We start from the raw sequence: 25828 nt of genomic DNA, 5'->3' as shown, positions 1-25828 counted from the left end.
GCCGTGCGGCGCCCGTGTGACGTCACGTAGGCGCCACTCGCTGAAGGCTTTCCCCGCCCACCCCGACGCTGTTCTCTCTTTCCGGACCTGGCTGAGCAGGAGGAGCCATCATGGTGAGCTTGCTTTGAGGTGCTCCGTACTCGACTATCCGCCGCCATCCGTCGCGGTCTTGGGCTGGGGGAGTCCCGGAGGGGAGCAGGGATGTCAGGGGAGTTCGAAGGGGGCGACTTCCGCGGTGGGGGGGGACTATTTTGGGGGCTCGGAAACCAGGGATGGGTCAGTCTTACCAGCCTCCGGCCCCTCCCGTCCCCTTTTATTTATTAAAGCTCCAATTGAGTAGATGACCAAATTGAGGCGCAAGGAGGTTAAGTGATGTGACCGGGGTCACAATGCCAGGAAGTGGCAGAGCCGGGATTCGGACCCTGGCGTTGGCCCCACATCCACGTTTGATCTCTTGTCTTTTGCCCCCTCTACCTGGACCTGTCACTCCCCTGGCCGGGAACGTTGGGCTCTGGGGCGGGGTGGGGGTGAGGGGGTCTCCACCGTCCAGTGCCTGGGTTTTGCGGCCAGGCTCCCCATCCAGCCTGTGATCTTGCTTTTCCTGCCGGTAAGCCCAGTTTCTTACCGGCAGGCATCCCACCTACCGGTCTGGGTGGCTTTTAGAATTGAAGGGGGGTTGTCTATGGCGTTGGCCATGGTGGGTGTCGCCGGGCAAGACCCTGATGGTGGTGCTGGTTTTTGAGCCTTATAGCTTGTCTTCAAATCTAGATTTCTCTTGGTCTGTGCATTGGGGCCGCGGTAATAACTGTGTCACAGATACGCGTTTGGGAAGAAGTTGTAGGACGCACACATCAGATTATGTTGTTGCGTTAAATGTTGGAGAAAAGGGAGCTGCGAATAACTCAGGGGTTGTTTACCGTTCCTAACACGGCCTATTAGACAATCTCAGGCCAGCAGCCGGGGTGTGGTGGCGATTGTGGCTTCCTTCGGTTTTCTCAGCTAAAGTGGGAAACTGCCTCATGGAGGTCGTGCATGGAAGGTTCTGGTACTGGAGTAAGTCCCAGATAAAGGTTCTTTGCTCTATTATTAGGTAGAGTCTGCCTTTGGCCTATATTATTGAAAAACACATCTTTTAAAGAGTTAAAACTTACCGAGTGAGCGCGACTGCCGTGTTGAAGCTTTTCAAGGTGCTGTGCGCCATGTCCTGAAGGCTTTGCATGTGGAATTCACATTTTTCCTAAATTGGGGTCATTTGAGGCCCGGAAGATTTAAGTGGCTTTTCACGGGTCTCCTCAGGGTGGACCTGGGGTTTGTTGTCTCTCCGGAGACTGGGGCCCTGGCTCTTCCTCGGAGATGGGTAATACAGTCGTTTTGGGGGTGAGTGATCTGCCGGAAGAGATTTGGGTCCATGGTTTCCTTAACCTTGCAGGGAGTTGACATCCGCCACAACAAGGACCGAAAGGTTCGGCGCAAGGAGCCCAAGAGCCAGGACATCTACCTGAGACTGTTGGTCAAGGTGAGGCTGAGGTCTGAGACCCTCAGGGCCGCCCAGAACTGCAGCTTCTAGAACCGACGTTCCAGTATTGGGCCCCAGGCTGCCCCAGGGGCCTGCGGGGCGGGCGCCCGTCTGTGGTTCTGCCCGAGGCTTCTGGGGGTTCAGTGTCTCAGTCTCTGGGCTGTATACAGCTGGGGAGGGGACTTGGGGGGCTCTCTGGGGCTCAGTGGGATGGGGGAAAGCCGTAAAAACCTTATCCCAAACCATGCTTTTTTGTCTTTAATTGAAGGTTGCGGGCGGAGGGGTGTGGGCTACCCTGGGTTCCCATCCTTTTCTCTCCCCTCCAGCTGTACAGGTTTCTGGCCAGACGAACCAACTCTACCTTTAACCAAGTCGTGTTGAAGAGGCTGTTCATGAGTCGCACCAACCGGCCACCTCTGTCACTTTCCCGGATGGTGAGGGGCTGATTTGGGGAATGACTAGATTGTGTCTCTGGGAGGGGGGCTTGGGGCCTGGCCATCAGCTGGTTTACTTCACCCTGTGGTGGGCACAGAGCTCCGACCCTTGACCTTAGGGTTGTAGCTGAACAGCGGTGGGTATTTGAGTGGCTTGGGCTTAGCTCACGGTGAAGTGGAGGGTGTAGTGGTTTCAGGTCACGTGAGGCACGTCTTAACACGTTCTAAGTTGTCTTGAAGGAGAGACCTGTTGAAGGGCCTGTGCGTTTTGTCTCCAGGGTTTTTTCCCCGGCTGGACCCGAGATTAGGCCTGGACTGGTTGAGAGGCGAGGCCTGGGTGGGTTTATCCCCTTCAGGGCCCAACTGTCTCCATCCTTGGGATGCCTGACACAGTGGGGTTGGACTTAAACGCCAGAAGGAGCGGGCGCCTGGGTGGCTCAGTGGTGAGGTGTCTGCCTTCAGCTCAGGTCGTGATCCCGGGGTCCTGGGATTGGGTCCCGCATCAGGCTCCCTGCTCCGCGGGGAGCCTGCTTCTCCCCCTCTTTCTTTTACTTATGAATGGATAAGTGAAATATTTAAAAATAAGTAAACACCGGAGGAGCATTTTTTGTTTGCATTTGTCCTTCCCTCAAAGATCCGGAAGATGAAGCTGCCTGGCCGGGAGAACAAAACAGCTGTGGTTGTAGGGACCATAACCGACGACGTGCGTGTCCAGGAGGTGCCCAAACTGAAGGTGAGTGTGGAGGGGGCTCAGGAGCATGGTGGGTGGGCAAGAGCCCAGACCTGGCTCGTGTCCTCGCTCTGCTGATGACCTCTGTCAGAGGTGCCACGAGGCTTGGGATGCCTTCCCAGTCTCCTCTCTGCTCTGGGTGAGGCAGGCATCCCACCTACCGGTCTGGGTGGCTTTTAGGATTGAAGGGGGGTTGTCCATGGCGTTCTAGATTTCTCGGCCAGTTTATGGTCTGTGGACTAAAGTTATGGGTCTTTTTTTTTTTTTTTAAGATTTTATTTATTTATTTGAGACAGAGAGAATGCGAGACAGAGAGCATGAGAGGGAGGAGGGTCAGAGGGAGAAGCAGACTCCCTGCCGAGCAGGGAGCCCGATGCGGGACTCGATCCTGGGACTCCGGGATCATGACCTGAGCCGAAGGCAGTCGCTTAACCAACTGAGCCACCCAGGCACCCGTTATGGGTCTTTTTAATGCCTCCGTTTCCTTATCCATGATGAGTTCAGGTTGTTGCAGTCTTAAAGGAGGTTTTAGATGTAAATTGGTAAGGATTGCTATTGTCAACTGGGGAAGCTCTCTCTAGTGGTGGTGGTCGCGGCTCTGCAAACAGCCAGCTGCCTCTGCTGGGCCAAAGCCATGGAGAGGAATACCCAGCAGCCCCTGGGTGGCTGTGGGGGGGAGTCCGACGGTGCCTGTCCCGTGTGTCCCCCAGGTGTGCGCGCTGCGTGTGAGCAGCCGTGCCCGGAGCCGCATCCTCAAGGCTGGAGGCAAGATCCTCACCTTCGACCAGTTGGCCCTAGACTCCCCCAAGGGCTGTGGCACCGTCTTGCTCTCTGGTGAGTGATGTTCAGTGACTCTCATGGCGACTTTTTGGAGCTGGGTCCCTGCCTGATCCCAGCTTTCCCTTCCCCTTCCCAGGTCCACGCAAGGGCCGAGAGGTGTACAGGCATTTCGGCAAGGCCCCGGGAACCCCGCACAGCCACACCAAGTGAGTATCCCCAGCCCTGCCATCTGGCCCTGGCGTTTCCCTGGACCCCACCCTGTGGGTCTGGGCCTTGCCATGCTTCCGGCCCCTCTGTTTCTCATGCTAGTCCAGCCCCAGCCCTCCCTAGAACTCTCCACCTCGTCTTCCCCGCTTTTTCCTCAAGACTTGGCTTAAAGCTGTTCTTCCCTGTTGCTGAGATCTCTGCACGGCCAGCCATATAAATGTTCAGGGCCTGTGCCGGCCGGAGTCTGCATCTCCCACACGGAGCCTGCGTCTTGCCCTGCCCGGCTTTTCCAGCAGCCTGCTCAGTGTCCCCCCTGCCGTGTTCCTATGCTGCTCTGTTAGAGCACGCAGCGCGCTGCTTAGGCATCCTCAGCTTGCACCCGTCCGAGACTGCAGCGTTGGCACGCTCTCACTCTCCTCTCCCTCCTCACAGACCCTACGTGAGATCCAAGGGCCGGAAGTTCGAGCGCGCCAGAGGCCGCAGGGCCAGCCGAGGCTACAAAAACTAACCCCAGATCCTGCCTTGTTATTAAAGATTTTGAATGTTGATGGTCCTTTGTGTGTTTCTGGGGGACGGGAGGGGATTGGAGCCTTAGGCCCAGTCTGGGAGTAGGACTCTGGTGCCCATCTCCATGGAGACCAGGCAGGGAGGGGCCCTTCCCTCGCAGAGTCCGGCTCTACCTGCAGGCGCCCTCTAGCGTGCTAGTGGAACTTGCACTGTTGGACCCTTGGCGGGCCCCCTATGACCAAAGTCCCACCCCCTTAATCCGGGTGACAGGTGTTTCCACGCCTGTTCCCTCCCCCGGATTAGCCACACCTGCTGCTCCTGGCTAGGGATGGTGGGTGGGGTGTGGACCCGGAAGTGCAGAGGGGATGGGACCGCTGTGGGGGAGGGATCCTTGGGAACAGGTGAGTTGCTCCTCTTTCCCTCTTGAGTCTGGCAGGCCATTGGGCCCTGGGCCTGTAACCCGATGAGTGTGTTCCCTGTGTTGGGGCCTTTCCGTACCTGCGAAAGGCACCTGCCTTGTGGGCCCTCCTCTGTTTACAGAAGGGGCTGGGTTCCCCAGATCCCAGGCTAAAACCTGATGAATGAGGCCAGACGGCAGGAAGAGCAGAAATAAAAGCAGGAGGTCTCCAGACCTGTATTCCGACCTCCGAAAAGGCAAGACGAGGGAAAGGGGATGGGGGTCTGGACAAGTTGGGGGAGCTGGATGGGGTGAGAGGGAGCCCCGGTTTTATTCCTCTTCTCTTTGTAGGCCTTGTTGCTGTGGTGTGGAGGAAGGAAGCCGTCTGGGTGTGCGATTGGAAGGAAGGGCTGCTGGTTTGCAGGGATCAGGGGTCCATAGGCCAGAGGTTGGGTCAGGAGCCTCAAAGGGTGCTCCTTGGCCAGGAGTAGGTGGATGGATGGTCAGCTAGCAGGAGATCGTGGGATGGCCAGGGATCAGCATAGATGAGAGGGCAGCCCAAGACAATTCTGGCTAGGAGACAGTCCAGGGCAGCCAGTCCAAGGAACAGTGGCTAGTCAGGCCCTCCATCTCGGTGGGCTGCTGAGGTCATGGGCCGGTTCCATGGTGATGCAAGCCCCTGTGGAGTGTATCCTCCACTATAGCTAAGCCCAAGTGGGTGTGACACCCCTGGGGCAGAGTCCCCAAGAGACAGAGACTGAGATCTCATTCCCTGGCTGGGGAAGGGTCATGCCCAGACTTTGGGCTGGAGCCCATTCTTCCCAAACCGAGAGAGCAGGTCCAAAGGGGAGGTGCCTGGGATGGTCAGTCAGTGAGAGCCGGTGAGCCAGCCACCCGTCGGCAGGAAAAACATTCCCCTGGACACGGCAGGGTGCTCCACCGGTGGTCAGATGCCGACCTTGTTAGCTGGAAGCAGTTGATGTCTGCCAAATAATCAAAAAGCTGGCTGGAGAGGGTCAGTTAGATGTGCTATCGGTCAGGGGCAAATAGCCCACTTTACCTTTAGTTAGGGACGGTTGGGTGGTAGGAGACAGGCAGATAGCCTCTGGCTGTTACCTGGGAGATGGTTGGCCGGTCAGCAGGACCTCTGGCCAGGACAGCTGGGCCTTCAGCCTGACCGAGACCGAACCAGTGACAGGGTCCATTGGGGCCACCAGGGGCCAGGAGGCTGGAAATTGAAGTGCACAGAGGAGCAGCTGATGGGTCACACAGCCGGGGACGGAGTCGAGGGGTCAGCCTGACACACACGCAGGACCGCCCGCGACAGCCGGCCAGAAGTTCAGATGACCAGCCTGTCACTGTGGTGGCTGGAGGCAGGCGGCTGGTCCGTCTGAGCAGCCCATGCCCTGCACAGTGTGATTGTCAGGACGGGGAGCCAGGGACCCAGGGACCTTCACGGAGCGGCCCTGGAAGCTTCGGCCGGCCGCAGAGAGTCTGCCTGGCAGGAGACCCCCAGATGGTCAGTCCCCCAGAGACGGCCGCATCCTCAGACACCCAGCCTGACGGTCCTCCCACCCGAGCAGCCCAATGGCAGCCTCCCAGCTGGCGGCGCTGGAAGGAGAGGAGTCGGGGGCCGGGGGGCTGCCCTTGACCGAGGCCAGCCCCGGCTTCCTGTATTCCGAGGGCCAGCGGCTGGCGCTGGAGGCTCTGCTGAGCAAGGGCGCCGAGGCGTTCGAGGCCTGCGTGCAGCGCGAGGGCCTGCGGCCCTTCCTGAGCGCGGAAGAGCTCCAGAGCCTGGCAGCAGCGGCTGAGGACTGGACCACATCCAAGCAGCCGCCCAGCAGGGCAGAGGAGGGAGCCCCTGCCACCAATCGGGCCTCGGGCAGCCTGACTTACTGGCCTGGACGGTCAGACGAGCTGGCGCCCACGCTGCGGCTGGGCTGGCCAGAGGACCCAACCTGGAAGGGAATCACCAGGGCACAGCTGTACACCCAGCCCCCCGACGAGGGCCACCCGCCCCTCAAGGAGCTGGTGCGCCAGGAAATCCAGGCCGCCTGCAAGGTGGGGGTCTCAGGGGGGCCTGGTGTCCACTCCCCAGACCCAGACATCCTCACAAACCAGCTCCCGGACCTGGGAGTGGCGCATCTTCTGGGGCCCGGGTGTCTCACCCATGCCCTCCTGGGACTCCTGAGTCCACACCTCGCAGCCCTCAGGACCCAGGGGTCCACATCCCCCAGACCTCATCCTCACCCTCTCTCCAAGGCCTGGGTCTCCCTGGGCATCCATGCCCCTTGGACCTAATTATGACCCCTTGGTCTCAGTCATCTACCGCACCGCACCCCACCCCACCCCTAGGGTAGGTATCTCCATCCTCCCTCCCACGGAGGGTCCAGATGTCTCCCCTACAACCCCCTGGAGAGCATGTTCTTTATCTGACAGCTTTGCGCCTGCCAGCTCCCGTGCTAAGTGCTTACACGGGTTAACATTTATAATTGCCAGGAGGGTCCTGGGAGGTTGGGACTTACTATACCGAGTGAGGAGAGATGGGGAAACTGAGGCACGGGAGGTTAAGTCTCTCACCGGTAAGTGACCGAGTGGGGATTTGAACCAAGGCTGTCTGGCCAGTGGGTCAGGAGTCATCTCTGCTACATGTTTCTGCCTGCAAGATCCAGGCCTTCAGCAGCTCCCCCAGTCCCCAGAGCTCCCGCTGCATGACCAAGCAGATCATCCTGCCCCCCCCCCGCCCCCCGGTATCCAGGGCACCTCCAAGGACCCAGCCCGCTGAGCCCTGGAGCAGGGCCACCATGCAGTGTCACAGCGCACGGGACACTGTTCGCCATTGCAGATGTGATTATGATGAGTTTTCCAGCAGTAGAGTCCTTGGTCTCCAGGAAGGGCGGTTTTTTCCTCATTCACATGTAGGTGCTGTATGCGCAGCAGTGCATGTCTGGGGGTCTCTCCTGCAGCCCCCCTGAATGACTCGTCGAGGCTGGGCCTTTAAACTCCCACCCCCAGGGCCCCAGCCCCTGACTGTCCCCGGAGCTCCAGGCTCCATCCACAGCCCCTCTCCCCATCCCCCAGCTAGTGGCCGTGGTCATGGACATCTTCACTGACCCAGACCTGCTTTTGGACCTGGTCGATGCTGCGACACACCGCTGGGTGCCTGTCTACCTGCTCCTGGACCACCAGCAGCTGCCTGCCTTCCTGACGCTGGCCCAACAGCTGCGGGTGAACCCCTGGGCCACCGAGGTAGGAGCCTGGCAGGCGGGACCCGAGTCCTGATTCTCCTGGCGCTGGGACCAGCGGGGGGCAGACCCCTCCACAGCGTCCTAGCTCATCGAGGTGGATGCCATCTGAGAGGTCCTCTGAGATCCGATGCCCATGGCATTGGGGGAGTTAGAGGTGGGCCTTCCCACGGGGTCCCTCTGAGTTAGGGCTATCTCCAAGAGACCCCCGAAGCCCAATGTTGGTAGCTCTGGAGAAGCTGGGACAGACTTTTCTACAGAGCCTTGGGCCATCCGGGTCCTAACCAGCCTGGAGGGATCCCCCCCCACCAAGCCCTGGGCAGTGAGTGGAGGTGTGCGGGGTTGGCCCGAGCTAGGGTGTGCCCCCTCTACTCCAGAACCTAGATATCCGTGTTGTGCGAGGCTGCAGTTTCCAGAGCCGATGGCGACGGCAGGTGAGCGGCAGTGTGCGGGAGAAGTTTGTGCTGCTGGATGGCCATAGGGTCATCTCCGGATCCTACAGGTGCGGCTGCCCCCTCCCCCACCACGCGGTGTCCTGTCCCCAACTCTCAGTAGAGCAGTCGGCGTCCCTTTTTACCAGCTTCTCTTTCCTGGTCTGTGAAATGGGTCTAAACACCCTCACTGGTAGAGGAGGTACTGAGGGGCAGAGCCTCTCGTTTGGGGATGAGCCAGGCCTGCCCGGGGGCCAGCTTAGTGGCCTGGGCGGGGGTCATCTCTTCGACCCTGTGTCTCCTCATCTGGGAAACAGGGCCCACAGTTTGTGTGTGGGTTTCAAAACCAGGACGACCTGGATTGGAGTCCTAGCTCTGCCTTGAGTTAACTCCACCTTTCTAAGCATCTATAAAGAAATAAGAGTTGGTATGCAAAGGACCTGGCCCCCGGACTGGCTCGAGTCCCTCCTCTCCTGTCCTTGGGGTCTGATCCACCCTGGATCCTGGCTCCTCAACTTCTCAGCTCTGTGACATACTGGGCCAGTGCCTCCCCTGCTCTGTACCTCAGTTTCCCCATCTGGAAAGGGTGAATTACTAACAGACCTGCCTCATAGGGTCATAGCGTGGGAGGGTGCGGGGCAGGCATGCAGACTCTCAGGTCAGGTGGCCCGGCTACAGGCTGTGTGACTTTGGGCAGCTGAATTCACCTCTCTGTGCTTCCCTTCCTCCTCTACAGAGCGGGATGATACGGTTAGTGCCTCTAGAGCAGGGTTTCTCGACAGAGGTGCTACTCACATTTGGGGCCGGATGGTTCTGTGCTGGGGGGGCTTCTTTGGGCATCTTAGGAGGCTGCACCGAATCTCTGGTCTCTCCACCCTGTATGATGTCAGGAGCAACGCCCCCTTCCCCTATTAGGACAACCAAAAGTGTCTCCAGACATTGCCAACTGTCCCCTGGGGGTGGGGGGCGGACTTGCCCAGGGGATTACCAGCGCTCTCCACTGGCGGTTTTCAATCTTGGGCTTGCCTGCATCCGAATCACCTGGAGGACTCCTTAAAAACACAGATTTCGGGCGCCTCCCCTCCGCCACCCCCCCCCCCCCACTGCTCCCACTCAGCCAGCTGGGGATGGGGCCTGAGAATTGGCATTTCTAGCTAGCTCCCGGCCAATGCCGGTGCTGCCGGTCCGGGGACCACACTTGGGAGAATCACTACCGTGGAGACTGGGGCTGTCTTGGAGCGCGTCTACCATCCCTCCCGGCTTTGTTTGGGGGTTCAGCGAGATCAAGGTGCCCTGGCACGTAACAGAAGCAGCGCTCCGTAAACGTTAGCTGTCGTTTATTGTCGTCATTGCTCATTTTAACCATATTTCATCGACTCTAAGGTGCCACCGACGAAAAGAAGCATCCTGATAGACATGTGAAAAGATATGCGTCTTAGAACCCATGAAATACAGTAGAGGGGTCCAGTCAAACCCACCGAGCTTGGCTCCCCACCACTGAGTCAGGCCTGAGGATGCTTCGCCGAGCCCTGGGCTCCGGGGGACAGCCCTGGAATGGAGGAAGCCGGGGCCACATGAGGTTGTCCAGGGCCTCTGGCCATTTAATGGGGGGGAGGGGGGGAGGCGGGGGGCTCGGGGCGCAGCGGAGCCAGGACACCAGTCCCGGGCCCTGCCCTTCGGGTTGGTCACAGCAGATATGGGAGCAGCTGCAGCATGCCCAGTGCCAGGCCGGCGGCGACCCCTTCCATCTGGCTGCCTGCGGGATTGGGGGCCCCATTACACATGTGGCCGTAGCAGCAGGTGGAGGTGAGCGTGTAGGTGACGCCCATGTAGGTGACCAGCTCCTCGTGGCCGCAGGACGTGGACACCAGGCAGCCTTTGTTGAGGACAGGGCTGAGGCCCGGGGACACCCCGTGGCCCGTGAAGCAATCCTCATCGTCGCCACAGCGCATGTGGATGCCCGGGCATTGCTTGGAGTCGGTCAGCTCACAGAACACGCAGTCCTTGGTGCCCGTGGTGCCCAGGGGCAGAGCCATTACCAGAAGCAACAGCCAGCCGAGGACCATGGTGGCCTGGCGGCGGGGACGGTGCCCAAGCCAGGCCGTGGGCTTCCTGGGCCTCCCGGAACTGCTGAATGACGCTCCTGAGGCCCGCGAGACTTTTGCCCCTGGTCTGGGCCTCCCAGGGTCAGCGCTCGGACGGTCCTCGGTTCCCAACGCCCCGGGTCCCTCGTGGGAGCTCCATGCACTCTTTGTGGAGCGGAATGGGGTGACCTCACAGACCCCTCGGGGCTCCCACTGGCCACTCCAGGGGTGAGGTCACAGGTGGGGGGGAGGGGTGTCACAATCTGCGGGCAGACGGGCCCGCCAACCTGCCAGGGGGCGAGGACGCTGCCACCCCGCCAAGGTAAGGACGCTTGGACCAACACTCACCATCCTGGTGGCTGATGCATCAGTTCTCCGGGCGCTGGGCCCATTTTTCAGATGGGCAAACGAAGGCTCAGGAAGGGAAGGTGACGTGGCCAAGGTCCCCAGAGCCAGGATGAGAGCCCAGGTTCATTTAATTCCCAAGAGCACCTGCTGTGTGCCCAGACCTTAAAGCTAGATGCTTTAAATACCAGCACTGTGATGACAGGACCGTAGGGGACCTGCTCTGCACAGCCAGCTGGGTGCGGGCCGGGCGCCATGCAGGCAGCTCAACCCTTTGTCCTCTCTTTCCAATCTTCCTCCATCTTAGCTCCGTATCGCAGATGAGCAAACTGAGGCTCGGAGCAGGCACATCCAGAGCCCGCCACACGGCAAGTGTTTAATAAGTGGCAGTCATTACATAGGAAGCAGCTGAGTCTTAAGACAGGCCTTGTGGGAGTCAGAAGACTAATCCCACCTCTTTTCAGAGAGGGAAACTGAGGCACTGATGCCTCCTTTGCTGGGGATGGGGCAGCGTCCCGGTATAAGCTCAGGCCGGCTTCCAGATGATAATTTAAGTATCTTAACTTGTTGTCACATCAGCCCTCGGGTAGGTACCTAGGTGGTTCTCATTCTACAGAGGGGGATGTTGAAGCCAGAGAGGTTGCAGGACCTGCCCGAGGTCACACAGCCTGCCCTGGGACCAGGTGGGGACTGGTAATGGGGTCCAGGCCGGGTTCCCTGGGGCGGCACGGAGATCCTGACCCCTCACTGCGTGCCCCTCAGCTTCACGTGGAGTGACTCTCGCCTGCACCGCGGTCTGGTGACCCTGCTGACCGGCGAGATTGCCGATGCCTTCAGCCGAGAGTTCCGGACACTGTATGCGGCCTCCTGGCCGCTCCCGTCCGCACCCACCCGGGGCCCCTTCGTCAGCACCTTGGGGGGGTTGCAGCTGGCTCACAACCCCCACCGCGTGGCCCGCCGCCGCTCTGTGGCCCCCATGTCACCGCCGCCACCCGACGGCCCACTGGCCCGACGCTTGGCTGCCTGCCGGGTCTTTGAGGGGGACAGGCAGGAGACCCCGGCCGCCCCAGGGCCGGCGCTGAGCGACATCCTGAGGAGTGTCCAGCGCGCCCGGACTCCCAGCAGCACCCCGGCCCGGGCCAGCCGCTCCCTGTGGGACCTGAGTCGCCTGTCCCAGCTGTCCGGCTCCAGCGACGGTGACAGTGAGGTGAGAGCTGGTGGCTGGCCTCGGAGAAACAAGAGGAAGAGGATGGGGCAGCTGAGGGCCTCCTATGTGCCTGGCCCCAGGCCGGGGCTGGGGGTGGAGGTGGGGTAAGCAAAAGCGCCCACCTGAATTCATGATCCCAGCGACCATTTCCTATAGTCCTACTGCGTGCTGGGCAAGGGAGTGCTGGGTGGCTGGGGGCAGGGACCCCGAGAGCCACCCTGGGTGCAAATCCTGGCATGACCCACTAATGGGGAGAGCTGGGCAGACATCTGCCTTCTCTGAACCCTCCGTGTTCTCATCTAGCGAATGGGTGCAGCAGTTGTCCCCAGTCTCGGTTTGGTGGGAAGGAGAAGTCAGTGAGGGGAGGATGAACTAACTAGAACATTAAGCATTACAACAAATCCCCACGGTGGAATTTATTTGTATTTCTTTCGCGAGATCCTCATCCCAGGTCAGTGAGGTAATTCTCTTTTCTCACTCGTGGTCACAGATGGGAAAGCTGAGGCTCGGAGAGGTCAAGTAACTTGCCCAAGGTCAAAACCACCATCTCTTGTGGGCACCGTGCCACATGCCAGGGGCTCTCACAGAGGTGGTTGAATTGGATCTTTGCCAAAACCCTCTGAGGTTACGAGCCTCCGCCCACCCGTTTCACAGATGAGGAAACTGAGGCACGAGGGAGCGATCAGAACTCGGCCCTCGTGGCCTCGCCGGTGCAGCTTTTAAACGCTCTGCCCCTGGCTTCCCAGATTCGAGCGTCGTCCGGGTGTTGCGGAGGGGGTTTGGCGAGCTCCAAGGGGTCTCTGTGCCCCTCCTCTCGGCTGCTGAGACGCTGGGGTTCCCACGGAGCCCGCCCTAATTCTCTGGGACCCTGGGTGGAGCCTCTGTGCCCTCAGCTGTAAAATGGGCTGTCGACAGGGTGAGAGCAGAGCCATGTGGGACAAGCAGGCGGCCTCGCCCTGCGTGCCGGCAGACCCGGGGTACAGGTTCTCTGTGACCTGTGCCCCTCTCGGGCTCAGTTTCCCCATCTGCTACGTGGGACCTAGTGGGGACCTTTTCCGAGGGTGAGGGAGGAATGTCCCAGGAATCGCCTCCCTCAGTTCCAGGCCAGGGGGGAAGGGGGATGGGCAGCGCAGGGGCAAGGTCCTCTCGCCTCCACCCGGTCCTGAGCCGCCCTCACCCACCATCACCTCCCTTGGCAAATATTTGCTCCCCCCAGGCAGTTGCTGACAGCTTCCTGTTCCTCCCCAACTGCAAAGCTGCAGGGGGGAACACAGCAGCTGGCCCTCTGAGGGTCTGGGGGCCCCAGGCCTCCCGGATCACTTCCCTTCCCCATTCTGGAGGCTCAGGGGCCTTCTCACCTCCCCTGAGAGTCACACACACACACACACACACACACCCTTCCTGGACTCAGTCCCCCGAGCCTTCTCTCACCTCCCTCTCTTTCCCTCCACAGCTCAAGAAGTCCTGGGACTCCAAGGACACCCCAGCCAAGGCCCTGATGAGGCAGCGGGGCACCGGAGGGGCTCCCAGGGGTGAGACCGAAGCCCGTCCTCTGGGCCGGTCCCAGCCCCGGGGCGGCCCCCTGCCCCTCCTCCCTGCACGCCGCCTCCGCTATCTGTCCCCGACCAGAAGGAGGTTTGGTGAAGATGCTGCTTCCAAACTCCTGGGACCCCGAGGCTTCCAGCAGCCAGACCGGGCCGCCCAGGCAGGACTCAAGGGGCGACCGTGACAGGAGCCAAAGCTGCATGGGGCCGGCCTCTCGACCCGCAGCTCCAAGCCCCCTGCCTCCGAGTCGAGGCGTGGACAAGGCTTCTGGCCTGGGTATCTGTCTGGAAATCGGAAGGGGTTTTTTTCTCTTTGTTCTAGAACCTGGGCAAGCCCAGTGCTCACTCTAGAGGCCAGTGTCACAGTTTAGGAAATGGGCAGAAAGCCTCCAGTAGCTGGGATCCTAGAACAGCATATCCTACTTCTCTGCGGACTGGCCTGGCTGAATGGCCCGGGTGCTGGAATTGTGTGGGGTGAAGGTGGGGAGTCCGTGGGACAGTGGGGCAGCTTCCGGTACCCACCACGCTCAGGAGCTGTGGGGAAACAGCTTGGCAAGGGAGAGGACAGAATCCAATCGAGGGAGTGGGGCTGAATAATGAGGGCCTGGAAATTGGTGGGGGTCAGGGCCAGGGGGGCTGGGACTGTTTTGCGGGTGCTAAGCGCTGAGTTGCTGGGGGCTCCCTTTCCCTCTGCTCAGAATAAAGCTGCTTGATGCCAGAATCTTGCAGTTCCAGAGCCTAGCAGAAGACCCAGGAATGCAGTTCTGGCCCCCTCCTCCCTCACAGCCAGGAGGGCCTCGCCGCAGCGCCCCGGCCCTGAGGGGAGGCAGGTGCTCAGCGCTTGCCTTCCCGCAGCACCTTCGCCTCCGGCGGGGGCTTCTGAGTCACCGACCCCACTGGCGTGCGGGGTGGGGAAGAAGACCTCGTCTTCTCCGGGGGCCCTGGGTGCGCGGCGCGTCCCCACCCCAGCCTCCGCCTCCCTCGCGCGCCCCCTGCCGGCCGCCCGCGGCAAGCCACCTCCAGAGCGCAGCGAGAGCCGGGGCAGGAGCGCCGCGTTTATTCTCAGAGTCACGGGTTGGGGGGCTCGGAGGCCTCGGGGGGGCTGGGGCTGGGATCGGGGTCCGGGCTGGCGTCCTCGGGGACGTCCCAGGGGAAGGTGGGCAGCCCCCGCATCTGCTCGCGGTAGACACGGTCGAACGCTTCGCTCTGCGCCACCGTGAAGTGGTTCTTCCAGTCACCGCACACGCCTGGAAGGGAGGGAGGGACGGCGAGGTGAGGAGCGTGGGAACCTTCCCCGCCCCCAACATGCCAGCACCCCCTTTCCCACCTGCGGGCCTTTGCCAGAAGCACCTCCCCACCCCTCTTCGTCTCCATGCTGCCCCTTTACCTCCTACGGTGGCCGTTCTGTCCCCAGTCACCTGGCCAGACCCCTGGGCACCCTTTTGCGCCCTCCCTCCCTTGGCTCCCCCATCCTACCTGTCCCTCCAGTAGACTTGTTGCCTTCCTCTATTTTACCCCGACCCCTTAAATCTCTCTGCCTGGAACATCCGCCTCCCCATTCAGCATTCCTGCCCGTGTGACCGTGTCACTGTGACCCGTCCCTCACCTCCCTGGCTGGAACAGGGCTTCCTCACCCCAGGGCTCCTGCAACACGCTACCTCCATTATGGCTCTGACAGTGTGAATGAATGCTTTCCCACACTCGGTGCCAGGGGACCGGCCGAAGGGCTACCCTGGAGTCGTGGGGTTCACTCTTTAACCCTCGCAGCAACCGAGCAGGCAAGGGGTGTGAACTCTGCCCCTTCCATGTGCCCAGGCAGGTGCGGGGATCCCGCCGAGCCTCACGTTTCTCACTGTCATGGGGCATTAACCTGGAATCCTGGGGCCAATGTCATTTGGATCGCGGCATTTTGAATCTTAGCAAGTGTATACCCCACATATTACATGACGCCCCTCGTGAGATCTGGGACAGCTCCCTGTGGGAGGCTGAATAATCACCCCCTCCCTCCAGATGTCAACCTGTCCTAGTCTTTGGAACCTATGCCTAGGTGACCCTACATGGCAAAAGGGAGTCTGCAGGTGTCATTGTTAAAGACCTGGAGATGGGGAGAGGATCCTGGATTATCCTGGTGGCCCCCATTTAGCCACGAGGGTCTTGATAAGAGGAGGTGGGAGGGTCAGAGTCAGAGATCAGAAGATGCTCTGCTGCTGTTTTCAAGATGAATGGGGGCCACAAGCCAAGCAACGCACATGGGGCTAGAGACTGAAAAGGCAAAGAATGGGTTCTCCCCCTAGAGCCTCAGAAGGAACAATCCCTTGGACACTTTGGTTTTAACCCAGTGACACTGATTTTGGACTTCTGACCCCAGAACCGTAAGAGAATAAACGTGGCTTGTGTGAAGCCGCTAAATTTGTGGTATTTTAGCAGGAATAGGAAGCAGCGCACTCCCACCCTCACCCCGTAATCCAACACTTGAATATTTCTGGGGTGAACACTTCATGCTAAGAAAGATTCGCGAAGGGCGCCTGGGTGGCTCCGTAGGTTAAGCGTCTGCCTTTGGCTCAGGTCATGATCCTGGGGGTCCTGGGATCGAGTCCCACATCAGGCTCCCTGCTCAGCGCGGAGCCTGCTTCTTCCTCTCCCACTCCCCCTGCTTGTGTTCCCTCTCTCGCTGAGTCTGTCTCTGTCAAATGAATAAATTTTTAAAAAAATCTTAAAAATAAATAAATAAGGGGCGCCTGGGTGGCTCAGTCGTTAAGCGTCTGCCTTCGGCTCAGGTCATGATCCCAGGGTCCTGGGATCGAGTCCCACATCGGGCTCCCTGCTCAGCGCGGAGCCTGCTTCTCCCTCTGCCTCTCTTTCTCTCTCTCTGTCTGTCTCTTACGAATAAATAAATAAAATCTTAAAAAGAAAGAAAGAAAGATTCACGAAGACACCATAGAGCCTCACAGAGTGTGCCAGGCCCCAGGCTCAGCCCTGTGTGGGGGGTCGGTCCCGGGTCCACAGTGACGCTGGGAAGGCAGTTCTGCCTGGAGCAACCCCATATTTCAGCCGGGAAAACTGAGGCCCAGAGAGGTTACATGACTCGCTCAGGTCACACAGCCAGGCTGTGGCACCCCAGAGCCCCCGCACCTTTCCGGAGGAAGGCACCGTGGCGCTGGTCCAGCAGGCTGGGAGGCAGCAGCGTGAAGTTGGACATGGCGTTGGCCTTCATAGCGCCGAAAGCTGAGTGCGCCACCACGGAGCCCAGCGCCTCCTCACCCAGCGGCCGACCCAGGAATTGGCAGACGCGCTGCACGGAGCCGTGGAGATCCTGCAGGCAGGGGAGAGGGGTCAGGGGGGCCAGGCGGAGGGAGGTGGGACCCCAGGCAAGGAAGGAGCACCAACCAGACCCTGAATCTGGATGTCTGGAGTCCCGACCAGACCTGTCTGGGTGACTCTGATTCTTTGCCTCAGTTTTCCCACCTCCGAGCTGAGGGATTGGGCTATGGCTTCCGAGTTTTCACAGTTTGGGGTTTGGGAGGGTTCTGCGGGCAGGAGGGAAGGGGTGGAGGCGGGGCAGAGGTCACAGCAGGGAGCAGAGGTTACTCAGGCACCTTATACAGAATCACCCTCACTCGGGTTAGAAGGGGGAGTCAGCCTGTCTGTGCCCCAAATCTGCACCCACCCCCCGGTCCCCATCCCGGAACGGCGACCTCCTTGAGCCAGTCCCAGGCCAGACTCCCAGCCTGGCCTCACCCCTCTGTCTCCCCTGCCCCCACACCCCTGTCAGTCTGTCTCTGCTCATCTCCTCTGGGCTTTCAGCCCTAGCACTGGTCAGGCCTTGTCCTCTCCCTATGGACTCCTTACCCCAGCCTCCTCCCTGGCCTCCCTGCCCCCAGGCCCCCACACCCAGAGCTGCTCCCAGCCCTCCTATGGCTCCCTGGTGCCCAGGGACAGGAGTCCTGGCCACCCTCCAGGCCTGGCTTTCAAGGAGAGAAGTGGTCTGGCCTCCCCCATCCTATCTTTCCAGAATTTACCATTCCCTGCAATTTCCTCCCTGCAGCCTCAGCATGGGGCTGCCAAGAATGCCCCGTGCCACCACCCTCCACCTGGCAAACCTCCCCATCCAGATGCAGCTCAAATATCCACCCCCTCCTGACAACGACAGTTCAAGTCACTGGGGATTGAACACCCCCTGTGTACCAAGCTCTGGTCCAAGCCCCTCATGTATATTTGTAGCAAGCGTGCCAATAGCCCTGCAGAGAGGTGTCCTTACCCCAATCGGTAAAAGGAGGCTCAGAGAGGGGAAGACACTTGTCCAGGGTCACACAGCTAGGGAGGAGCTCAGATTTAAGTGCCCGAAGCCCCACCCCTCCCTGCCCCCTCCTATCTCGCTGCCTTCCCTGAAATGCAATACGCCTTCTGCTCAGCTCTACCAACCCCACGGCTCCGATTTTCCACGTCATTCCTGGTTTCATAACCCTCCATCCCTTTATCATCTTGAACCACTGGCGTGTCCCAGAAATTCTAACATGTTGGCAGTTCCTCACACCCAGGGGCAGCCCAGAAGCTCTGTCAGGCTGCATGGCCCAGTTTTTGGTTTGGAGAACAAAACTAGATGGAAAAAAAAAAAAGTGGGGGTGGGGGGATGGTAATGCCGAAATCTTCTCTGGATCTTCCAACACCAAGAGATATACCAGGGTGGGAAAACAAACAAACAAACAAAAAACTCAGGTAGGTTGTCAACTCTCTCTAGGTTCCAAACCCCCAGGCTCCTCCTCTCTAAAACGGGGCTAATAACAATATCGGGGTGAACCCTATAAAATGTGGCTCAATACTGGCAATTTTATGTGGTTTGCTCTAATAGGTAACTCACCTGCCCGTACCTGGTGAGGATTAAATGTGATGAACCATATATGGTATTTGGTGCATGGCCTCTCTCACCCTCAGGGGACATTGGCTCCTATTGTTACTACTAATCAGATAGGCCCTTGCTCAGAACCTAATCACTTTTACTTTACACACTCTATTAACACGCTGGCATATTATTACCATCTGACATCGGGCTCCCTGCTCGGCAAGAAGCCTGCTTCTCCCTCTCCCACTCCCCCTGCTTGTGTTCCTGCTCTCGCTCTCTCTCTCTCTCTGTCAAATAAATAAATAAAATCTTTAAAAATATTTATTTATTTATTTATTTATTTGAGAGAGAGAGAGAGAATGAGCAGGGGGTAGGGGTGGAGGAAGAGGGAGAAGCTGACTCCTCTCTGAGCAGGGAGCCTGATGCGGGGCTCGATCCCAAGACCCTGGGATCATGACCTGAGCCGAAGGTGGACGCTTAACTGCTTTACCAACTGAGCCACCCAGGCACACCCTTTCCCACCCATTTTAAGGATGAGATGTCTGAGGCTCTGAGAGACTTTAGGGGATTTTTTAAAGTAGGCTCCATGCTGGGCTCGAACTCACGACCCTGAGATCAAGACCCGAGCTGAGATTAAGAGTCGGATGCCCAACTAACTGAGCCACCCAGGCACCCCAACATTTTAGGGGATTTTAACTGTTTTATTGGACATAAAAATTCAGGTGTTTCCCACTCCATAAAGTACTGACAGAAAGAATACAACACATACATGAAACACACAAGAAGGGAACATGTCTGGGGAGCTTAGTGAAGGGGCATATAATGGGAGCTTCTCAGGTACCCAACCTCTGGGAACATCTTTGTTAAGAATCTAGAATGGGGCACCTGGGTGGCCCAGTCAGTTAAGCGTCTGTCTTCGGCTCAGGGTCCTGGGATCGAGCCCCGCATTGGGCTCCCTGCTCAGTGGATGGTCTGCTTCTCCGTCTGCCCCCCGCCCCCCCATGCTCTCTCTCTCAAATAAAGAAATAAAATCTTAAAAAAAAAAAGTGTTTGCTAAAACAGAAAAAAAGGATCTAGAATGGCTGGTTATGTTCACTGTGGGTTGTCCCTCTAGAAGCCCAGCATCCTCCTTACAGCCCAGCAAAGCAGTGGGCATTCTGCATGGCACCTTCTTCCAGGGAGCTCTCCCTGATTGCCCCAGCCAGAAGGCATTTTCCTCTCCCGGGTGCCTGCTCCAGGGACTTTTGATGGGGTCCAGACAGGATCCCCATCTACCTCCAAAGGCTGTTTCCTTCCGCCGCTCCCCTCTGCCCTTCAGGTCACAGCCATCACTGAAGCTCACTTCCCACGTGCTGCAGTTCCGCATGACCTCATCTATCCTATCTCCTCTCCTGCTCAGGGCCCACCGGGGGCTTCCACCTACTCAGAGACAAGCCAAGGTCCTCCCCGTGCCTCCTATCCCCTCTCTGCCCACATTTCCCACCCCCACCCCGCCTCAGTCGGCTCTGGCCACATGGGCTTCTTTGCTCCCCTAGGAACACATCAAGCATGCTCTCATCTCAGGGCCTTTGCACGGGCTTTCCAGGACACTTTCCCCCCAGATAGCTCCAGGGCTCCTCCTTCTCCTTCAGATCTTTGCTTGAGTGTCATCTTCCCCCCAGAGGCCTCCCTGACCACCCTATTTAAAACTGCGCCCCCACACATTCCTTATCCTCAGCTTCTATTCGGCTTGCCTTTTCTCCTTCGCTCTGCTCTCCAGCTGCCATCTATTTCATTTCTTTGTCCATGCCCCTTCTGCTGCTCAGGGGCTCAGGACCCTGCTCCGTTCACCACTGTGCCCCCAGTACCTGGTGCATTAGGCAGCAGAGCAGGCCTCGCGGGAAGGGAAGCGGGTATGAGGAGGGGAGGAGTGGAGGACGCTGGGCCGGAGTGGGGTGGGGGTGGGGCGGGGGGGGGGAATCACCTGCTGCAGCTCCTCATAGGTGATAAACAGGAAATTCTCTTTGCCCTGCATCCGAATCCAGCCCTTAATGTGGTCGAACCAGGAGCCAAACTGCACTGCGGGCAGAGGGGCAGGCGGATGAGGTCCGGGCAGCAAAACCACCTCCGCTGGGGCTCGGGGCTCAGGGGGGCCTCACTGGCCCCATGTGGCCCCGGGCCTGGCCCCTCAGAGCTGGACGCCTCCCCCAAACCCCCCACACCTGGCACTCTGAAAACCCCTGTCTCCCCATCTCTCTGTTTCTGTCCCTTTTCTGCATCTCTGTCTCTCTCTTTTTGTTTCTCTCTTCTCTGTCTCTCTGTATCTATGTGTCTGTCTGTCTGTTTCCTTCTCTCTATTCCCCTGTCTCCTTCACTGTGAGTAACGCCCTGTATCTCTGCCTCTCTCTCCTTCGTACCCCTCCCCTGCCCCCTTCTTGGCTGGGTCCCCAAGGGGCTCCCCCCATCTCACTTTGCCCCAGTCCTCACCTTCGCCTTTGAGAAAGTTCTGCAGGAACTGGTCAGGCGTGCCGGGGTCCTTCAACTGCCCAGCAATCTTGGAGTAATGATAGAGCGAGACCACCACGTCCCGGGGGTTCCGGCCCATGTAGATCACCTGTGTGTGGATGTTGGGGAGGAGGCCAGAAGCTGTCAGACACAGGCAGGACCCCAGCCCCGAAGACTGCATGTCCCCAAGCCTTCTCTCTTCTGATCCTACAGCAGGAAGGACTCAGAGTTGACTTCTCAGGGGACTGCCCCGCTAAGCTTAGATCAGTTCACCTCATCCCAGCGGATGGGGAGAGCTCCCTGCAACCACATTCCAGGAGGAGAGTGGGACTGTTCCTGGACTAGGCAGAGTGACAGTTTGGCTTCAGGGAATAAAGACTGAAGGAAGAAGGCATGGGACTCAGGATGGAGGAGATCAGGGTGAGAGATGTTGACCCTCCTTCCTATTCCCATAGCCAAGGCCTTAACTCATCTGTTCCTGCCTGGTCCTTCACCAGAGCCTCTTCCCCAGCCTCCTAGCCTCCACATGGCCCCAGAAGGTCCTTCTATACCCAGAGCTGACCCTGCCTTCTTCCACTCTCCAGCACCCCAGGGAAGAGTCCCAGCCCCTGGGCCTGGCATTCAAGGCCCCGATCACCTGGCTCCACTCTGTTTACCTGCTTCATATTCCACAACCAAGCCCACTCCAGCCCCATTGGATATGTCCTTCCCTGGCAACTGTCTCCTTCCCCAAGACTATGGTCAGCCACTCACTTCCTTCGTGATCCCACCAGTCTCCTGGCTTTAACGATTCCATCCATCTCTATCGACCAGCCAATTACAGATACGCATGTCCATCCCAGATCTGTCCTATCAAATCCCAATTCAGTTATCTCCCTGCCCACTGGCAACCCCCACCCGGACACCTATGGGCCATGACAGAGCTCCCACTTTCCCCTGAACCTCCCCATCTCGCCGCCCCCCATCCCAGGTGACAGCAGCCTCATCCTCCCAGCAGCTTAAGCCAAACACCGTGGAGTCACCCTTGATTCATCTGTCTGACACCCACACCCAATCTGTCAGTTAATCTGACTACTGGTTCCACCTTCAAAATACACCCCAAACGTAGCCTGCTTCCTTCACCTCCACTGCCACCACCCTGGTCTCGTCCACTGTCGCCTCCCACCTGGACTACCTGCCCTTACCCCCACGGTCTGTCCCCCACCTTGCGTCCAGAGGGCGCCTGTGGAAACCTAAGTCGGCTCCTATTTCTCTGCTCAGAGCCCTGCCCTGGCTCATGTCCCTCAGGGGACAAGTGAAGTTCCCACCCTAGCCCACGCAGCCCTGCACAGTTGGGAGCCTGTTACCTCCCTGACCTCATCTCTACTCCTCTCCCCCTCATTCAGTTGGCTCTGGCCACACAGGCTTCCTTGCCAGCCTCAGGCATGCCACACTCACCCCGGGGCCTTTGCACCTGCCCTTCCCTGTGCCTGGAATGTTCTTCCCCCAGACACCCCCACACTCTGCTCCTTTCTGATGTGAATTTACCACCTTGGCATATTAAAGAGCTTCCTTATCTATTCTCTGCCTGTTACCCCTTAGAATGTGGGCTTACATTGCTATGTGCTTACTAGCTACTTTTCTAGATCAGGGCCAGGCACATAGTAGGTGTTCAATAAATGTGCTGAACCCATCAGTCAGAAAGAGTCAGCTCTCCCCCACCCCAACACCCCTCCCGCCTCCTGCACCTTGGCCTTGGAGTTGAAGAAGGCTTTGGTGAAGAGCTGGATGGGGAGGTGGGAACTCATGAGGCGGGGGCTGGGCTGGTCCGAGAGGCTGAAGGCACCCATGATGGTCTCACACCAGGGTGCCCGCTTCCAGATGGGCACCGAGCGGATCCAGGATGGGTCCCCGTCCTTTAGGATTAAGCTGAGGATCTCAATCATCCAGTTGGTGCCTGTCAGGAGATATTGGGCAAATTAATCGAAGATGCGGCGGGGTGGAGGGGAGGCCAGAGAGAACCAGAGTCAGATTTCTCAGACTCCTCACAGCCGGCCAGCCAGCGGAGAAGCTAGGCCTGCTTATCAGGATTTTCAGAGCAGGAACTCAAGGCTCAAAGAAACAAAGTCGGCGGCCAAGGTGGCGAAGCTAGGAAGTGGCCCGCGTGGCAGAGACTGGCTTGCTGCCCTCCCAACCCCATTTCATCTCCCTACCAGGAATATGACGGGACCACATTTCCCTAGCCTCCCCTGCAGCTACATGTGGGGCCATGTGACCGAATTCTAGCCAAGTGCAGTGATATGCAGCCATTTCCAGGCCTGGCCCATAAACACCTCCTACGTGTCCCTCCCCCTTCCCTCTCCGCTGGCTGGATGCGGGGACGCCCCTGGAAACTGGGGCTCCCGGGGATGGCAGAGCCATAAGATGGAAAGAGCCAGAATGCCTGAGACTGCATGGATTTCCCCCCACGTCCCTCCACGCATCCTGCACCGACCGGAGTTTAAAGGAATGACAAATAAGCTTCTAGTAGGCTCCGTGGCTGGGATTCTGAGGCTTATGTGTGAGGCAGAAGCATTCCGCTAGTACATACAGGAAGCTGGAATTAAATCCAGACGTCTGGGCTTAAAAACCTCAGCTCCTTTCACTGCCCTTTCTCGGGAGTCACCCCTTGATTTCTGGGGGGAGTCACAAATGTCATGTAGCAGGAAGGGACCTTATCAATGACCCGGTTCTCAGGTCCGGATTCCAGGAGACTGTAGGCAAGTCAGATGAGAAATAATAATAATAATAATAATAATAATAATGTTAACAGTGACCTATTATTAGTATTATATTGCCCTGGATTCTCTGTTTTGTTGTTTTGTTTGTCTGGGTTTTTTTTTAAAGATTTTATTTATTTATTTGACAGAAAGAGAGAGCACAAGCAGGGGGAGCTACAGACACAGGCAGAGGGAGAAACAGGCTCCTCCACGAGCAGGGAGCCCCATGCGGGGCTCCTTGTGGGGCTCGATCTTAGGACCCCGGGATCATGACCTCGGCCGAAGACAGACGTTTCACCTTCACCGACTGAGCCACCCAGGCGCCCCTATTTTTAAGTCATCTCTGCGACCAAAGTGGGGCTCGAAACCACGATGCCCAGATCAAGAGTCTCACTCTCCACCAACTGAACCAGTCGGGCGCCCCTATATTGCCCTGGATTCTAACAATAACCCTGCCCCGTTTTTTTTTGTTTTTTTTTTTTTAAGATTTTATTTATTTGACAGAGAGAAAGACAGCCAGAGAGGGAACATAAGCAGGGGGAGTGGGAGAGGGAGAAGCAGGCTTCCCGCCGAGCAGGGAGCCCGATGCGGGGCTCGATCCCAGGACCCTGGGATCATGACCTGAGCCGAAGGCAGACGCCTAACGACCGAGCCACCCAGGCGCCCCCCTGCCCCGGTTCTTGCACTGCCTCTGCCTCCGAATCCACTCTCCGGTGCCCTGTTCTGGGCGTTGGCAGCCGGACCCTGTGAACAGTTCTCCTCCGGCGCCTGGCGCAATGATAACCTCCGCCAGTAGAGGGCGCCAGAGGAGCCCTCGGGAGGATGGGCTTCCCTTCCCGGCTCTCGCCCGCTCCTCTCGCCCGCTGGCTCCGGTGATGGCCCGCGGCCGGCAGTGCCCTGGACACCCAGCGACAGCGACACTTTCTGCCCCCCGCGGCCCCAGCAGATTTCCCTGGGCGCTCTGCTTTCCGCCCAGGGGGAGTGGCCGGCTGATCCCTGTATGAGCTCTTCCTGTATCCCCTGGGGTTCTCCTTACCCCCTTAGTGGTTTGATCCTCCGTGACTAGCTCACAAATTCTTTTCTAAAATACGCATAACGTAAAACTTACCGATGTAACCATTTTTAAAGGGTCCAGCTCAGTGGCATGAAATGCATTCAGGTTGTTGTGCAACCATCACCATCCGGCTCAAACCTGCTTTGAACGAAACCTGCTGCTCAGGGAAGAGGTTTCTACAACTCTGATGAAGGGAAATTTGGCAATGGCCATCAAAATCGCATATTCACAGACACTTTGGCCATGCAATTCCATATCTAGGAGTTTTTTCTACAGATCAAGGCATTTTTTTTTAAAGATTTTATTTATTTATTTGAGACAGAATGAGAGAGAGAGAGCACATGAGAGGGGGGAGGGTCAGAGGGAGAAGCAGACTCCCTGCCGAGCAGGGGCCCGATGCGGGACTCGATCCAGGGACTCCAGGATCATGACCTGAGCCGAAGGCAGTCGCCCAACCAACTGAGCCACCAGATCAAGGCATTAAGTGTGCAAGTGCTATATGCCCTGGAGGCAACATTGTATATAAAGTTTAAATCGTGTTCAAAGTGTACATTGTGTATAAAGTTTACATTGTGTTTAAAGGCAAAGGTTGAAAACTAGTAAATACTTATCAGTCAGGAACTGTTTAAACAAGAATTCCTGTACATCCAATGTTATGGAATACTATGGAACCGTAAACAAACAAATAAACAAACAAAGAAGTTCTTTGTCTACAGTCCTAAGATGGGATGATGTCAAGATACAAAGAAAAAGGGGCGCCTGGGTGGCTCAGTCAGTTAAACGTCTGACTCTTGATTTTGGCTTAGATCATGATCTTGAGGACATGAGATCGAGCCCCACGTTGGGGGATTAAGATTCTCTCCCTCTCTCCCCTAAACAAATGCAAGGGAAAAGAAAGCATAAATATACACAAAACCACGATACAGAATGGTGTGGGTAGTGTGTGAACTGTGGTGGGAAAAAGTGAAAATATATTTATGCACATTTCTGCTTGGACGTGCAAATTCTGGAAGGATACACAGGGACTCTTGGTGACTGCAGTAGGAGAGAGAGATCTTTCGGTGCAAACCCTTTGTACCTCTTGAGCTTCTGAACTATGAATTCATTACTTCTTAAGAAAAAAATCAATACATTTCAAATTAAAGAAAGAAGCTGAACTAATTGGATGTCCATGGGCAAAGAACCTCACACTATACCTCATCCCATATACTAGAATTATCTTAAAATCGATGATAGATTTAAGTTTAAAATCTAAGATCATAAAACTTCTACAAGGAAACACAAA

At 57.8% G+C, this 25828-nt stretch overlaps 4 protein-coding genes across 4 annotated transcripts in view; 2 read left to right on the top strand and 2 right to left on the bottom strand.

Moving 5' to 3' along the window:
• Nucleotides 1-13: 13 nt before the first annotated feature.
• RPL18 (ribosomal protein L18) lies at nucleotides 14-4213 on the top strand. The gene is made up of 7 exons (XM_034986919.1): nucleotides 14-113; nucleotides 1430-1516; nucleotides 1843-1950; nucleotides 2585-2683; nucleotides 3391-3514; nucleotides 3597-3666; nucleotides 4100-4213. The coding sequence occupies exons 1-7, from the start codon at nucleotides 111-113 to the stop codon at nucleotides 4173-4175; spliced, it is 567 nt and encodes a 188-aa protein (XP_034842810.1). The 5' UTR covers nucleotides 14-110; the 3' UTR covers nucleotides 4176-4213.
• A 1945-nt stretch (nucleotides 4214-6158) lies between these two features.
• Nucleotides 6159-13612, top strand: FAM83E (family with sequence similarity 83 member E). Its single transcript, XM_034986567.1, has 5 exons — nucleotides 6159-6632; nucleotides 7653-7820; nucleotides 8194-8318; nucleotides 11439-11883; nucleotides 13337-13612. The coding sequence occupies exons 1-5, from the start codon at nucleotides 6159-6161 to the stop codon at nucleotides 13610-13612; spliced, it is 1488 nt and encodes a 495-aa protein (XP_034842458.1).
• Nucleotides 9887-10313, bottom strand: SPACA4 (sperm acrosome associated 4). Its single transcript, XM_034986568.1, has one exon. It carries the CDS (start codon nucleotides 10311-10313, stop codon nucleotides 9933-9935), a length of 381 nt encoding a protein of 126 aa, XP_034842459.1. The 3' UTR covers nucleotides 9887-9932.
• An 858-nt stretch (nucleotides 13613-14470) lies between the features above and the next one.
• SULT2B1 (sulfotransferase family 2B member 1) overlaps nucleotides 14471-25828 on the bottom strand; it is a 33908-nt gene continuing 22550 nt past the window's right edge. Inside the window, exons 3-7 of the mRNA XM_034986909.1 lie at nucleotides 22479-22687; nucleotides 20734-20860; nucleotides 20231-20325; nucleotides 16560-16740; nucleotides 14471-14674 (exon numbers count right to left, since the gene is read on the bottom strand). Coding sequence (XP_034842800.1) covers nucleotides 14496-14674; nucleotides 16560-16740; nucleotides 20231-20325; nucleotides 20734-20860; nucleotides 22479-22687 — 791 coding nt within the window. The 3' untranslated portion in view covers nucleotides 14471-14495. The remainder of the gene's footprint in view (nucleotides 14675-16559; nucleotides 16741-20230; nucleotides 20326-20733; nucleotides 20861-22478; nucleotides 22688-25828) is intronic.

Source organism: Mirounga leonina, unplaced genomic scaffold (assembly GCF_011800145.1).
Source record: "Mirounga leonina isolate KUSES-001 unplaced genomic scaffold, KU_Mleo_1.0 Mir_376, whole genome shotgun sequence".
NCBI lineage: Eukaryota > Metazoa > Chordata > Mammalia > Carnivora > Phocidae > Mirounga > Mirounga leonina.
This window is presented reverse-complemented; position numbering and strand designations above follow the sequence as displayed.

What these genes read in the sequence shown, in the direction of transcription:
- RPL18 (XM_034986919.1), top strand. An exon ending in ACCTGAGACTGTTGGTCAAG is followed by an intron (nt 1,517 to 1,842) that starts GTGAGGCTGAGG and finishes TCTCCCCTCCAG; the next exon opens with CTGTACAGGTTTCTGGCCAG. An exon ending in ACCCCGCACAGCCACACCAA is followed by an intron (nt 3,667 to 4,099) that starts GTGAGTATCCCC and finishes CCCTCCTCACAG; the next exon opens with ACCCTACGTGAGATCCAAGG.
- FAM83E (XM_034986567.1), top strand. Translation starts at nt 6,159, where the DNA reads ATGGCAGCCTCCCAGCTGGCGGCGCTGGAAGGAGAGGAGTCGGGGGCC. An exon ending in GTCATCTCCGGATCCTACAG is followed by an intron (nt 8,319 to 11,438) that starts GTGCGGCTGCCC and finishes CGTGCCCCTCAG; the next exon opens with CTTCACGTGGAGTGACTCTC. An exon ending in CCAGCGACGGTGACAGTGAG is followed by an intron (nt 11,884 to 13,336) that starts GTGAGAGCTGGT and finishes TTCCCTCCACAG; the next exon opens with CTCAAGAAGTCCTGGGACTC.
- SPACA4 (XM_034986568.1), bottom strand. Translation starts at nt 10,313, where the DNA reads ATGGTCCTCGGCTGGCTGTTGCTTCTGGTAATGGCTCTGCCCCTGGGC.